Source organism: Phasianus colchicus, chromosome 2, assembly GCF_987193195.1.
Source record: "Phasianus colchicus chromosome 2, bPhaCol1.hap1.1, whole genome shotgun sequence".
NCBI classification, from domain to species: domain Eukaryota; kingdom Metazoa; phylum Chordata; class Aves; order Galliformes; family Phasianidae; genus Phasianus; species Phasianus colchicus.
Window position 1 is genome coordinate 8,235,130 of NC_143437.1, and position 13,912 is coordinate 8,249,041.

General features: G+C 42.5%; 1 protein-coding gene across 2 annotated transcripts in view; it reads left to right on the top strand.

Annotated features, from left to right (window-relative positions):
• VPS54 (VPS54 subunit of GARP complex) overlaps window positions 1-13,912 on the top strand; it is a 43,759-nt gene that overhangs the window by 28,163 nt on the left and 1,684 nt on the right. For both annotated transcript variants that reach the window (XM_031599253.2, XM_031599260.2), the window contains exons 14-23: window positions 660-789; window positions 1,230-1,411; window positions 2,185-2,297; window positions 3,564-3,627; window positions 5,079-5,184; window positions 7,463-7,550; window positions 9,106-9,227; window positions 9,339-9,419; window positions 12,144-12,251; window positions 12,960-13,054. In XM_031599253.2, the coding sequence (XP_031455113.1) occupies window positions 660-789; window positions 1,230-1,411; window positions 2,185-2,297; window positions 3,564-3,627; window positions 5,079-5,184; window positions 7,463-7,550; window positions 9,106-9,227; window positions 9,339-9,419; window positions 12,144-12,251; window positions 12,960-13,054 (1,089 nt within the window). The remainder of the gene's footprint in view (window positions 1-659; window positions 790-1,229; window positions 1,412-2,184; window positions 2,298-3,563; window positions 3,628-5,078; window positions 5,185-7,462; window positions 7,551-9,105; window positions 9,228-9,338; window positions 9,420-12,143; window positions 12,252-12,959; window positions 13,055-13,912) is intronic.

Consider the following 13,912-nt stretch of genomic DNA (forward strand, 5'->3'; position numbering starts at 1 on the left):
ATTCATTATACAATCAGGGTACTGCTAGCCCAGTGGGTGTGCTGTTGTGTCCCGGGTTATCTCCCTCATCTCATGCTGTCAGCACTAGCAGCCAGGCTAGACCAGAAGATTGTTATCTTAGCTGGGTAGGTGAATGACAGAGCTGTGCTTATGTGCTTGTTTCACAAGACAAGCCACAAAGTTATTTTTAAAAGACAAGCTTAGGAACCTGAAGGGTAAAAAGGTAGCAGAATGATGGCTGATAAACTACAGTCATAAGAGCACAGAGCATTTATGGTAGATCTTACACCTGCATTGGGAATAAAATACTGTGTTTATCCATCATACGTTTGTGATGCTCAAATGTTATGGGAGCTAGGTGATGTTTAGATCAATAAACATCAGTATTTATTGTATTAGTAATGGTTGTGTGGTTTCTTCCTTAAGTAATAGTAATTAGGATATTAAAATATAAGGACAGTTTGGTTTCATGTTTGCTTGTCACAGGGGCTGACGTGGCATTGACAGCAGCTTAGATGGTCCCATCTGTACAGAGTGGCTTTGGTGATTAACTGACTATGTTTGACAGCTTTTGCAAAGCTCTTTCTTCCTTGGAATTGCGAGCAGAAACACTGTTTTCCATGAATTGATGTTCAAGCAAATGGTTCTGTCATTTGTAGGATCAGCGATGACATGAAGTTGACTGAACTGGAACTGGGCAGGCTGGCAAACAACATTCAAGAGTTGTTGTATAATGCTTCTGATATCTGCCATGATCGTTCAGTCAAGTTCCTCATGGCAAGAGCAAAGGTAAGGAGCTTGGATCAGGCTGCTGGTGAAATCTCATCCTCAATGAGATGTTACTACAAGTTACTGGCTTAATGAGTAAGACTCCTGAGATTGCTTTCTCAGTTGGTATTAAGTAATTGTTTCCACAGTCACTTATGTTAATTACTGCCCAGAGCACCCAAGCTTTAATGTATCATGTCATTGTAAAATAACTGAGTTTCGCTGCTTTTCTTTTTCTTTTTAATATTCTGACTCGTTGTCTTTGAAGTTCCATGAAGAGAATGCATAATCTATGACAAGACAGCTGCTTATACTACAGTCTCCCTACTCTGTCCCATGTAGGATATAAGAATGTGCCTTTAAAATACTGCTAGCCCTCAGATGTGCTGACTAGTTGATTCTTGTCTTCTCTGAATTTTTGTGGTGTTATGTCTCCTTACACTGGGTTTCTTTGCATACAGGGTGGCTTCCTAGAGAAGCTGAATTCCAATGAGTTTGTTGCTCTTTCTCGCTTGATGGAAGGCTTTATCTTAGATACTGAGCAGATCTGTGGCAGAAAAAGTATGTCCTTGCGAGGAGCACTTCAAAGTCAAGCCAATAAATTTGTGAATAGGTTCCATGAGGAGAGGAAGACAAAGCTAAGGTATCTCTGCGTAGAAGACCTTCATGTTTTTATATGCATAATTTTTATCAATTCTACACCAGGAAAACACAAATCTTTCATATAAAAACACAAATTTTCATTGCCTGGATCACTCATAACTTTGTTGTACTTAGGAGGGGCAGGCTGGACAGCCATTTTAAAACACAATTATATTCAATTGTTTTAGGCTTTTACAATTTTCAGTAAAATTTCTTTAAGCTGGATTGTTCTATGGTTAAGTAAATAAGGACAACTTGTAGCTACAGGAAGAACTTGGAAGTGATGTTGGAGGATGGGGTTGCTCTATCTCAGGAATTAGTTGGCAAGGGAAGAACCTCCAAGAAAAAACAAGGAAAAAAAACAACCCCCACACCAGAAAAATCCAACCCATAATGGGAAACAGTCTTCCCAGTAACACATACAAAGTCCTTTTGTTCTCATTCATCAAAAGCATCAAAAGTTCCAGTATTTCCATGTTGTTTCAGTGGCATTGATCTTATAAGGACTTTTATTCCTTACTGGGATCGTCTGTACTCTGTGACAGTTTGAATGAACAGACTGTAAGATCTGTAGGCCAAAAGGGCATTGTTCTGGTTTGCTACTGCTAAGCATTGGGTAGCTCTTTCTAATGAGGATTGGTGATGTAACATTTTGGGCCACTGGCTCTTTTTATATTACTGTAGGTTTGATTCAGCAGCACTACAGGCAAGGGAGGTGTCCAGACAAGGTATTTTGTTTTCTCATCCTCCTTTCTTTTGTCTTTGTAACTTAAGCCTACTCTTGGACAACGAGCGCTGGAAGCAAGCTGAAGTTCCTGCCGAGTTTCAGGATCTTGTTGATTCTGTGTCAGATGGCAGAATTTCTCTCCCTGAAAAAAAACCAACAGGTATCTTGCAGTTCTACCATTAGCAGAATCTAAACGTGTGATCTGCAGATGGTGCTGCTGAATGTTGATGGACATATTCTGCTCTGTGCTTTTTCCTGCATCACAATTGTGACATCAGAAGGAAGGAAACTGACACTTTTTTTCATGTTAGCGGTGTTGAAACTTGGACTGACTTTAAAAGTTTGGTTTTTTTCCATTTGAATACCCACTTAAGTGTTAGCACGGGAAGGGAGCTGTGTTCCCAGTAGTATTCCCAGTGTAGAGACTTGCAGTCCGTGCATAAATTTACTTTTTCACTGAAGTGCTGCAAGGGAACAGGGAACATGTGCATGTGTTCAGCTTCCTTTGTGTTATGAAGTGCTTTGCACCTTTCCACTGCTTCATCTGCCAGTTGTTCAAGTGAAAGACAGCATTCTGTATGGCTGCTCATGGAAGTGAAAACTTATGTACGTTCAATTATTTACCTCGCCACAGAAACCTTGTTTGACCTCAGACAAGTCACTTTTTTCTCCTTGTGCTTTGTTTCCCCGCATGCAGTATGGAAATGCATAATGTATTCTTACCTCGTGGGGATTCTCATCTAATACTGCAGCGATAAATGTCTGTGAACAGTTAGAAAGGGGAGAAAGCTTACCCAGAGGGGAAGGAAAATGGCAGTAAGTGAGAATACAGTTATGTCATGGTGCATAAGCCCTGTCTGCCCCTCAAAAGGAGTGCAGAAGGGATGGAAGGTACTAGGCAATACACAAATCATGGAACACAACTCCAGTGCTTGTCAGCCATTCCTCCTAAAGAAACTCTTGCAGCCTTCTTCAAGATAGGAAACTGAGAGCATCAAATTTAGCATGAAACACTGCATCAGTAAGAGCTTCTGCTGTGGAGCCTGAGGGAAAAAGTGGTTTGAAGGTAAAATATTAATATACATAGCAAATCACTGGAGAATCTACAGTAGAAAACCTCATAGCTTTTTCTGCTTTTTTTCTTGTGTTTCTAACATGTTGTATTTGAAGTTTCTAAATCTGTAATGACTTTGGAGGATTTTTGATCCCATCTGTGAAATCCCATCTGTATTCCAATAGATATGACCAGTGAGGTTGCTTATTAATTGTAATGAGTGACACAGTTTTTAAAATGGATCAGTATTCCAAAGATTGATTCAGTGGTTTCAAACTTGAGCAAGGGAGTGCCTGATTTCTAGAAACTAGCATTTTTTTATACTAGTTCTTAGGTCAACTCATCCTTTTCCTTTATTGCTAAAATGTTTAGGTGCTGAAGAAAGGAAGCCAACTGAGTTCCTTATTGTTGAAGGACAAAAATATGCAACAGTTGGGTAAGTGGCACTTTTCCCTTAACAGTGGGTTAGTTGGCAAGTGTTTTATTTAAATAGAAAGAAAACCTTCCCTTACATAGATTAGTTTCCTTTTAGTTCCTGAAGCATTGCAAGCTATTCTGTATTATTAAAATACTGTTTTTTCTCTGAAAGACTGGACTGAAATTTACAGTTTCAGTTGATTTTTTGCAATTTTCTCATGAAAACACTTGTTCATGAAAATATAGATTTATTGTTATAGCATGTGGTTTTTATTTCTCACAATATAGATTGTCTCTGGGAAAATACACAGATCCTGTACTGATTGATTCCTTATTTTACTCAGAATAAAAAATAGAAGATAAGGCTATCTCAGAAGCTGCAATCCATATTTCTTGGTAGCCTGATTGCTTTGGGTTTGAAAGTAGTTTCTTGCAGCTGGCTATATCAATGATATTTTAAAATATGTGGCACTCCTGTATTTCTTTCATTCAGAAGCATTCTGTCTTTCCAAAGATGAGAGGCTTAAGTGTTAAATATGCCTGGGAGTGTTTGGTTTTTTAGAAGGCAGTAAAACCTGGAAGATCTCACTTTCCAGAGTCCTAACGTAATTTACCCCAAACTTAAGTGGAAAAGTACTGATCTACATAAAGACTTTGACCAGCTCTTGTTTTGTAAGTTGCTTCATGATGATGCGCCGTTGTTCAATTAGAAACAGAAGCTGGTGGCTCAAAACTTCAGTGCCAGCCTGCTGATATCACTGCAAAAGAGAATTTCAAGTCAACGTTTGAACGTGCTTCAAAGGATGAAGTTTGCTCACTAGACTGTGTGTTTGATAGTTAGTCTCTGCTCATTTGAAACTTTATTTTTAGCTCTGTGAACCAATTCACATTGGTGCAAAATGCTGTTCTGCACACTGTTACGTACAATTCATTGCATTTAATCAAATGCATTCACCAAAAAAAGCCTATATGTTCCCCCAGGATTCTCCAGATGTTTATTTGCAGCAACTGACCTCTTTTTGGCTCCTCAGTACCCACTGCATCCTTTTCAGTGGTTACTGCTTTCTATAGGCTATGCTTTTTCTGTGCTTGCTTGAAGTTGGCCAGTTAAACAATATTATAAGAGAGGAGCTTTAGATGACATCATTTTTCCCCAGATGACATCTGCATGAAGACTTCTAGTTCCACAGTAATTATTTCTGGAGATGAAAAAGTTATGCTAATGAACACCAGAGGTTTTCTTACTTGTTTATTAAGTACTTTTTCTACACATTCCCCCCTGAAACAGGTATTCTTTATGTATCTTTTTTTGTTGTTGTTCCACCTTTACCTCAGATCAGTTAAAGGGCATGTTCAACACTATAATCTCCAGCATTAGGTGGCTTTCTGTCAGTATGACTGGCCTGCTTGTTGTTTTTTGACATCATCTGTGCACATAGATAACGGATTTGGCTGTTTCCTCTCTTGTAGGACAGTATTGCTGTTAATAAGAATAATCCTGGAGTATTGCCAGTGCGTGGATAACATTCCTTCCATCACCACCGACATGCTCACCCGCCTGTCTGATTTACTGAAGGTATGAGTCCAAATGTGCTAGCTGTGCCAGTTAAGAGTATTCAGGGCAGTGAACATGTCTTACTCTAATGTTTCACGTGCTTTTACAACTTGAGAAACAATTGCATTTGTTACTGTGCCATAAGGTAGGCCTTTAAGGTGCAATTTGCTGTGTCTGGAAGGATGTTGTTCTTCTCGTTCACCAGGGATGGTTTGAAATCCCATCTTCCAGTGTTTGTTATGGCTGCAAGTATATTTTACATACAGCAGGCTGAAAGAGATGGAAACGTACCTGGGGAGATGGGCCTTTAAATAGTATCCTTCTATTGGTGGTCCTTATCTGAATAACCAGATACAGGAATGCTTCCTGTAGTCATCATTTGTGTTCATCCACAAACCTTCCCTCTTAAATGCCATTCAAGTAGAATCCAGTCAGTCTGGGACTGGGGATGTTCCTCTTTTTACTAAATCTGCTGCTTCACACAGGACTTGCAGCACCTTTGTGCAGGCAGGCAGAACAGCAGCAGCTGCCTCAGACTTGAGCACATCTGCATCTGTGTTACTTCTTTCTCCCTTCCATTTCTTTTTATTGCTCAAGATAAACGATTCATATTTTATTGCTTGGTACCCAAACATCACGTGCAGTTCAGTTGTTGTCGTTCCTGTCTCTGTGGCAGTGAGATGACCATCAGAGAGGTGACAAGGACAGCTAGCAAAAACAAAAGGACATTTCTTTATGCTTTGGACAAAATAAGGGCCACTGAAAGGTGTCCTTGCAGGTCACTACTGTTTATTTGACAACTGTCAAAGCTAGCAGGTTTTGAAGGTAGCAAGAGTATCAGTGATTGGAAGCTGTAAAGTGGTTCCTTGATGATGAAACTTAGGCTGTAACCAGAGTGAAATGATACCTGTGAGTGAACAGAAACACAGCTATCATCACTGGAGTTAAGCTGGCACAGATGAGAAGGTTTGTAGCCATGGTGCCAGAATGCAGAAATACTTTCCTCCAAACAGTCACAAGGAGGAGGTGTTGCTCTAACCTAAGCTAAATACCTCAGAGGGCTGAGGCTGTGTAGGATGTCTGTCTTTGGCTCAGTGGATCTACTTCCAAAGTCCACCAGGAGGCACAAGAAAAGGTCCTGCTTTTCAGGAGGAAGAGAGGAAGTGAATGTCAAACAGTTTCACATCCTGACCACTACCTGAAAGCAGAGTAGGTGATGCCACTGTCAGATCAGGAGCCACGTGCGGCTCTGGTTCCACTGTTAGTACTAGGTCTGAGTTGCTCTTCTGGCCCCACTCCATTCACAGTACATCCTCTGTAGTCCTGAGTTCTGTGACTAGCTTCAGGCAGTAGACAGAAAAATTCTTTCTTGTTTTTACACAGGGAAGCTTGAAATTTTGGGTTTTGTTCTCATGTTATTGTGAAGCAGGAGCTGTGGAGCAGAACAGTGACAACCCCTTTCCCCCCCCCCCCCCCCCCCCCAGAAAAAAGGTAAATTAGGAACTCTGTGTGAAGGAAATGCTCTGTGTTGCAGAGAGAAGCTGCAGGACAGTCTTGCCACAATTACTTGTGAATCTTTCTTCAGGTACAGGAAAAACAGTCAGTTCTTGGTGGGCTTAGCCTCCTGATTTGCAGTCCCATGCCACCAGCATAGCTGTGTTCAAATGTGAGCCCTGAAATTCCTGCTGTCCCTTTAGAGCAGGGATCAGGGACAACAGCAATGGCTTTTCCATCTCTACTGCATCGTGCAACCCAGTCTGGGGTGGCTTGGGTCTTGAGCTGGGCCAAGAAACAGAATTCCTAGGACAGAATATGCTAAGAGGAGCTCTCTTACTGTCCCAGAGAGCCTGTTTGCCTGCGTCCATTTAATAACATTTCTCTCCTGGAGCTACATTAGGAGATCAAGTCACAAGTCTTCTAATATACCTGAAGTTCCTCAACCCCTGCTTTTTGACATGACTTAATGCTTTCTGTGTGGCGTTTCTTAGATTTCCAAGTTCTGTGGTGTAAGTAACGCAAATTCAGCCACCTCACCAGTAGTGAGATTGATGCTTTCAAGTTTTTTCTGTATGGTAAGCAGTGTGAAAGGTGTGGAGCCAGAGGTAGAAACTCATCCTTCTGATGTTTTCCATTGTGGTATTATGCTTTTACTTTGTCCTTTCTACTGTAACTCTTAAGATTTTTTTTTTATGTAACAATATATTTTTAATAACAGTATTTCTCTTTTTGATGAAGGGAGCACACATCTGCATACATAGTCAGCATATGTTTTCATTATCTTTTTGTTTATGTCTCATAGTATTTCAACTCTCGAAGTTGCCAGCTGGTGCTTGGAGCCGGTGCATTGCAAGTTGTTGGATTGAAAACAATCACTACAAAAAATTTAGGTATGTGTTTCTGTATTTAAGGCATCAACTGTTATACTCCTGCCTATTTTAAAAAGCGTTTAGTAGATTTTTTTTGTTGTTAAAGATGAGCTATGTTTGTGTTGTGGTACTTTGCATGGAACATAGGGTGATAAAACCTTGCTTATTTGAGGATAAAACACATACAAAATCTAACTGCCTGTACAAGAGGTGCATGAAAATCCATCCAGTCCCTTTGCTGTCTACCAGAATGCTTCGACTATAAAGCTCCACTGTGTTAGGTGAGAGAAACAAACAGGCTGGCAGGTTTGCCATGAAAATGTTTTGACTGTGGGAAATTGCAGTTACTCTTCCACTGGTGACTTTGGCATGTGTGTGTGCTGTCTAGAGCCTGGGTCTAGAGATGGGCGGTGTAGGCAGAGGGCTCAGCCAGACACCAACCTCCCCCTGTGTTTTGCTGAGCTGTGCCATCCTGTCTGCTCTGTGGTGCTGTTTTGGAACAGTGTGTCCACAGACAGCTCCTGTGGCTTGTAACCACACGTAGGTAAAACACAATATGATTTCTGTGGGTGGCTGTGAACCAAATAGTAAGTCTTTATGTGGTTGAGTGTCTCCATGCAGCCAGGTAAATTAGGGCTTTGTGTGCTGAATCCAAACTCAGATTTGAGCTTTAGATTGTGCAGTTATTCAGCTGAATTGACAGTCCAAAATTATCTGCCTGGACTGTTCCAGCTGCTGCAGAAGTGAGGGAGAGCTAAATGCACAGCTTCATGCTGCAGGAAAGCCGGGTTGTACTCAAGGAACCCCTCCTCCAAGTTTTAAACTGTTTCCTGAAATAAAGAGCCTTTGGCAATGGGTTGAGGCAAATGCCTCAACCTTCAGTTCCTGTATTTCAGGGTGCAATGATTACCAGCTAAGAGGTCAGCTTGAGGAGGTGGATTCAGAGGCTCCCCCGCAGGGTCACTGGCCATAGTTGTTGCAGCAGGCACAATGAGCAGAGAGAAGCTGGGTCCAGCTTTTGCCTCCAAGCTTGGCCAGCACAGTGACCACACTGGCACCACCATGTCCTGCTGCTGGTTCTGACCCTGTGTGCTCAGGAGTAGCTCAATGTTGGGAACCCTGAGGGCACTCAGGCAGGACCTGGTTGCAGGCAGCTTGGTGCTGGCAGGGCAGTGTGTTTGTGCACGTCATATGGGGGAGAAACATTGGTGCCCTGGGAATGTGACCGCCGAGGTTAGGTAGCTGCTAAGTCAGGTCTTCTGAGATCTCTCTGATGTCTGCATGTGCTCAGAGCTCCAAATATCAAGTAGACACTTAAGGCCTCTTGTAAAACTAGTCCCTTATTCTGAATGTTACCGCAGCTGGGTGTGAATAGCCAGGTGCTTGTGTGGCCTCTTCACTGGGTGGGCTCCTCCAGTGGAAATAAATGCTCACCACCTTCCTTGTATTGCTTTAAAGCATGTTAAATTGTGTTTAGATCTATCTTATTCATAAGATGTTAAAGGAGATGCAGTCTGTACAGAATGACTCTTCTTGTGTACTGATTGCTTTTCCTCTCTCCCTTCTGGATTTACAGCCCTTTCTTCACGTTGCCTACAGCTAATCGTACACTACATTCCTATTATCAGGGCTCATTTTGAAGCTCGGCTGCAGCCAAAGCAGTTTAGCATGCTCAGGCACTTTGACCACATTACAAAGGTAACTCTTCTGACATTTCCTAATTAAGCGGGAAGTTCTGCTTCTTAGTTGTGCTCTGAAAAATATGAATGTCGTTAGATAATAAATAAAACCTACTTTCTCTTATTACAGGATTATCACGACCACATAGCTGAAATCTCAGCAAAGCTCGTTGCCATAATGGATAGCTTATTTGACAAACTGTTATCCAAGGTAATGACTTACAGAAATAATTAGACATTCTAAATTGCTGTTGGAGGTCTCACTGTAGCACCTAGTTGTTTCAAATGAATCTTAAACTTTCTTCATCAGTTGTTGTTGGAACTTTTCTATGTGCACAAAGCTCTGTGTTGCACTCATGCGTTTCTGTCTCAACACTTGTCACATGGGCATTGTTCGTCTTCCTCCTCCCTTCCCCCAGATTGTTCCTTTACTTCTGTACCAGATGTGATCAGGCTGGTGCAGATGCTTTGCCATGCAGGAACTGAAGTGCCCTCCTCCTGTGGGCAGTGCTATCCACCAACAGCTCATCTGCAGCCAGGCTGCCATCTCCTGCCTCTCCCCAAAAGCTGGTTCCCCTTCCCTGCTCTTCCTGATGATCCCTCATTTCCTGCAGCTGAGGAAACAAAAATCTGCTGAGGGGGGAGAGTTTTTTGCAAAGAGGGATCGAATCATTGCTAGGGCTGCAAGCCTGGGCACTGCAGGTCTGCACTTAGAGGGTCCTGCTGTGTGGCAGAGCTGATAGCTGTGCCATTAAATGCTCTTAGTGTTTCACAAGTGTCTGTCAGCTGAACTGATCGGTCCTGGGCAGGATCCAGTTCCTGGCTCACTTAGAAGCAGAGAACACTGCACTCCTTGGGGCTGTGGAAGAGACTGCCCTTAGGTGGAGTCTGCTGGACCTGCTGATCTGGTGGAGAAACTATGTGAGTTCTTAAAGCTTAGTGGTTTCCTTTGGGTCTTATGCTCTTGTTGTGCTTACACTTGTAAAAAGATATTTATGCCCTTTTCTAAATATGCAAACAGTGCTCTGTTCCCTGTACAAAATAGCAGTTCTATGTAGAAACATGGCTTTTTGATCACTTTTTGTCATCTTCCTCTTGAAAGCAAAAGATAAATGCAAGAATTTTGGTTACCAGTACTAACCAAGTTAGCCCACAGCATGTCAGTAACAATGTTTTTGTTTTTGATGGTAATTATTAAGTATCCATCCCCTGCTGTCCTTCCATCTTTCCAGCCTGTTCACATCTTGTGAGCTGGCAGGATAAAAGAACTGTGAATATTCCTGTATTTTTGGGTGAGAGTGCCTGGCTCATGTGAATGCTACCCACAGAGGACAGAAGAGGAGACCATGTGTTGGTTTGCCTCCCTTCCTAACATTTCCCATAATTTGGTTCATCTTGTTCCTGCAGTGATGAAATCTTGGCGCTGAAGGCAGTGATGAACATAAAAACTTGGGAAATTAGCAAGCGGGCAAACCACACAACCATGTCAGTATCTTCTTTGAGTGACTTACAGATAAAGTGGTCATCTGCTTTCAAGTGTGCAAATCTAAAAGGATGAGCAAGTGAGTTTCATGGCAGTGCCATGTCTAGCGTGGCTTAAAACCAAATTGCACAGTCTAGGAGGCACGCTGCTTTGAACAAGAGAAACAGTTTAGCCCAGTCGTTAGGCTGCTGGCCTGGTCTTTGGGCAGTGTGAGCATGTTGTTTTTGTTTCTCTGAGCCCCAGGAGCAGGAGCCATGCTCACACCATCCCACTGAAATGAGGCCACGTGCTGTGCACGGATCCTGACATCTCTGTTGGCTTTGGCACGGAGTTAAAACAAGAAGGGGATGGTGTAACAGTTCTAAAAACCCCTCTTTTTAAATTGATTAGAAAGGGTGCGTGTTCATGGAAAAAACCCAGGTGCAGTTCTCAGCTTCTCTTACAACTTGCTGCCTTGTGACTGTCTGGAAAGAAGAGCGGTAGATTTGTCTGATCCCTGCTGGTGTTACCCGCTGTTGACCTTAGCTGGAGATGAAAACGGGCAGCTACTCGCAGCGCTGGGCTCATGTTTCCTCCTGCTGCTGTTACCCTGTCACAAAGAGGAGTTTGTCTGTAGTCCCACAGGGGCCACTGCTGCAGCTTGCCAGTTCCCTTTGGCTTTGTACTGTACTGGTGAATTGTAAGTCATGGGTTGCCCAATTCTAATGTCTTGAGGCACAGTCCTGTGTGCTGTGCGGAGAGCAGGTCTCCTGGAGCACTGAGCACTGTGTTTCTGCTGCTTCTCTTGTTAGTCACTGGTTTGGCTTCTCCTTAAAGGCTTTCTCAGAACTCCCCATTTCGTTTCCTCCGTTTCATCTCCCACTCATGCAAGCTTTGTTCTATTTCACAATTCAGACTACTATACAAGCAAGCATCTCCTCCTGTTTCTTAGTCCCAGTGAGTCAGCTCTTCCTCTGAATGGTGCAAAGCTCTGTTAAGATGGCAAAGGTGACTGTGGGTGCTTAGCCCAGGCCTATGCCAGCACAGCCTCTCCATCAGCACCTGAAGTGCTGGCTTTGCTGCCGGCATAGTTTTTCCAAGTACTTCAAAAATCACATTCCCCATCTTCCCTTTCCAGAGTAGGGATGTAAATAATCTTAGAGGAGTGGATTCCTTTGGTGGAGTGCTCTAAGATTAGTTAGAGATGAAAGTGGAAATGTTCAGATTTCATCCTGGTTTGAGTGTGTTTATAAAATAAAGCAGGAATTGCTAAAAGATGGATTGTGTGATGATCCTTGGGTGAATAGCACCAGACAGATCATGCCCAGTGCCCCTTTCCATTTGTGGTAAGTTAAATGAAATTCATGGCAGCAGCAGCAGCAGCACAGAGCTTCCACTGGCTGTTGGAAATTCTCCTATATAAACTGTTCTACGGGGACAAAAAGGAATAACTGGTTTTGCTTTTATTTCTAGTATGAGGTGAAAGCTCCTGTTCCTTCAGCATGCTTCAGAAATATCTGCAAGCAAATGGCAAAGATGCATGAAGCTATATACGATCTCCTTCCTGAGGAACAAACTCAGGTGAGTGTTACACGTGTGACACCTCTCTTGCAAATGCACGAGCACTCTGTAACAAGAGAGACTTCTGCTTTATCTGCACGGGGTGGGAATCTGAGTTTCGGCAAAACCTACACACAGCCCTTGTTGGGAATTCTTCTGTCACACTGCTTGAAGAGGGTGGGTTCCAAAGGTTTCAAATGTATTACTCAGCTAGATTGTACCAGATGGCCTTTCTCAGTGTTTTGCTGCAGTTAGTGCTACTGCAGGGTTGTAAATCTAAGGACAGGAAGGACTGGTAGAGTCGCTGAATGTGCTGAATTGTAGTTTCTCTTTTACGCTAAATTAAATGTTCCCTTCAGATTGCTTTTTGCACTTCCTCTTGGAAAAAAAAAAAAAACACAAAAAGACTCTAAATGGTTATAGTTCAGGAGAAAGATTAATTCTCTTCTTCTAGCAGTTTCTAGATGCTTCAGACAACAGGGAAGAAAAAATAAATAAAACTGTCCTTTAAGTGCAACATGTAAGAAATAAGCAAGAGTGTGTTCTGTCCTGTATGCTATGGTATATTGTAATGGCCAGCTAGACTAGGAGGAGGAAGGCCTGGCAGATGGGAAAAGCAAATGAAATTGCATGAACGAAACGGAAGGTTAGTGGGAGTTCAGATGTTTGCAATGTATTCTCTGTAGGCAGTGGGATGGCTCCTCATTCAGTTTGGTTTGTTTCTTCTAGATCTTGTTTTTAAGAATTAATGCAAGCTACAAACTTCATCTGAAAAGGCAGCTGGCCCACCTAAATGTAGTCAATGATGGAGGACCTCAGAATGGGTAAGTATCCACATTTCTGATTAATTTAAATGGGCAAGCGTTGTCTTATGCAAGAATTTATAGGAGAATGCATCCACACTCCATGTTTTGGTATTCGTTTAGAGTTTTCTTACACTGAAGAACATGGCCTGTGCTTTTTCATAGCAACTATGGGAGAATGCAGGCAGCTTGCTAAGAGGTCGAAGAGCTGGGCATTGAATTCAGCCAGCCTCCCCTCATGCAACAAAGCATTGTCTTGGGTTGAAGAAGTCAGAGAAACAAGTTTGTAAATGTTCCGAAACGTTGCTGGAATGAGGAATACTTTGGTTTCTGCCCAAATTGACTCTTTCCTTTTTTGCATGAGCTTATTCATCCTTGTCCTCTCAGTTAGTTTATCTGTATTTGTGGTGTAGTTGGAGATAACACTAAGTTGCTTAGTAGGAGAGGTGTAAGCTGACAAGCTTACTGAATGGCAGTGAGGCTACAGCAGCCCAGCTGTGAAATCTGAGCACCCAGGGAGTGTTCTTGGCATGTTTTATCTGTCCTGAATCATGTGCTGTCATGTCTTCATGCTGCTGCCTTCATTCTTGTGTATTGCTTGCAGCTTAAGGGCCTAAAAGGGCCCCCTTCTGAGAACAGGGTCCTCTGATACACCAGTGCTGTATTTCCCAGCACAATCCCCCTCCCATCAGAGGGGTCCCTCATCTCCAGCTGGAAATGAATGCCCCAGGTCTCTTTCTTTTACAGCAGCAGTTATTTCCTCTAGAATACACTCCAAAGAAATAGTTAAGGCCATTTGAGAAGGAAAATATCGAACACTGAATTTTACTTGCTGTTGTTCCAGCAACTTTCACTGACCTAGTTTTTAATGTGCTTTTC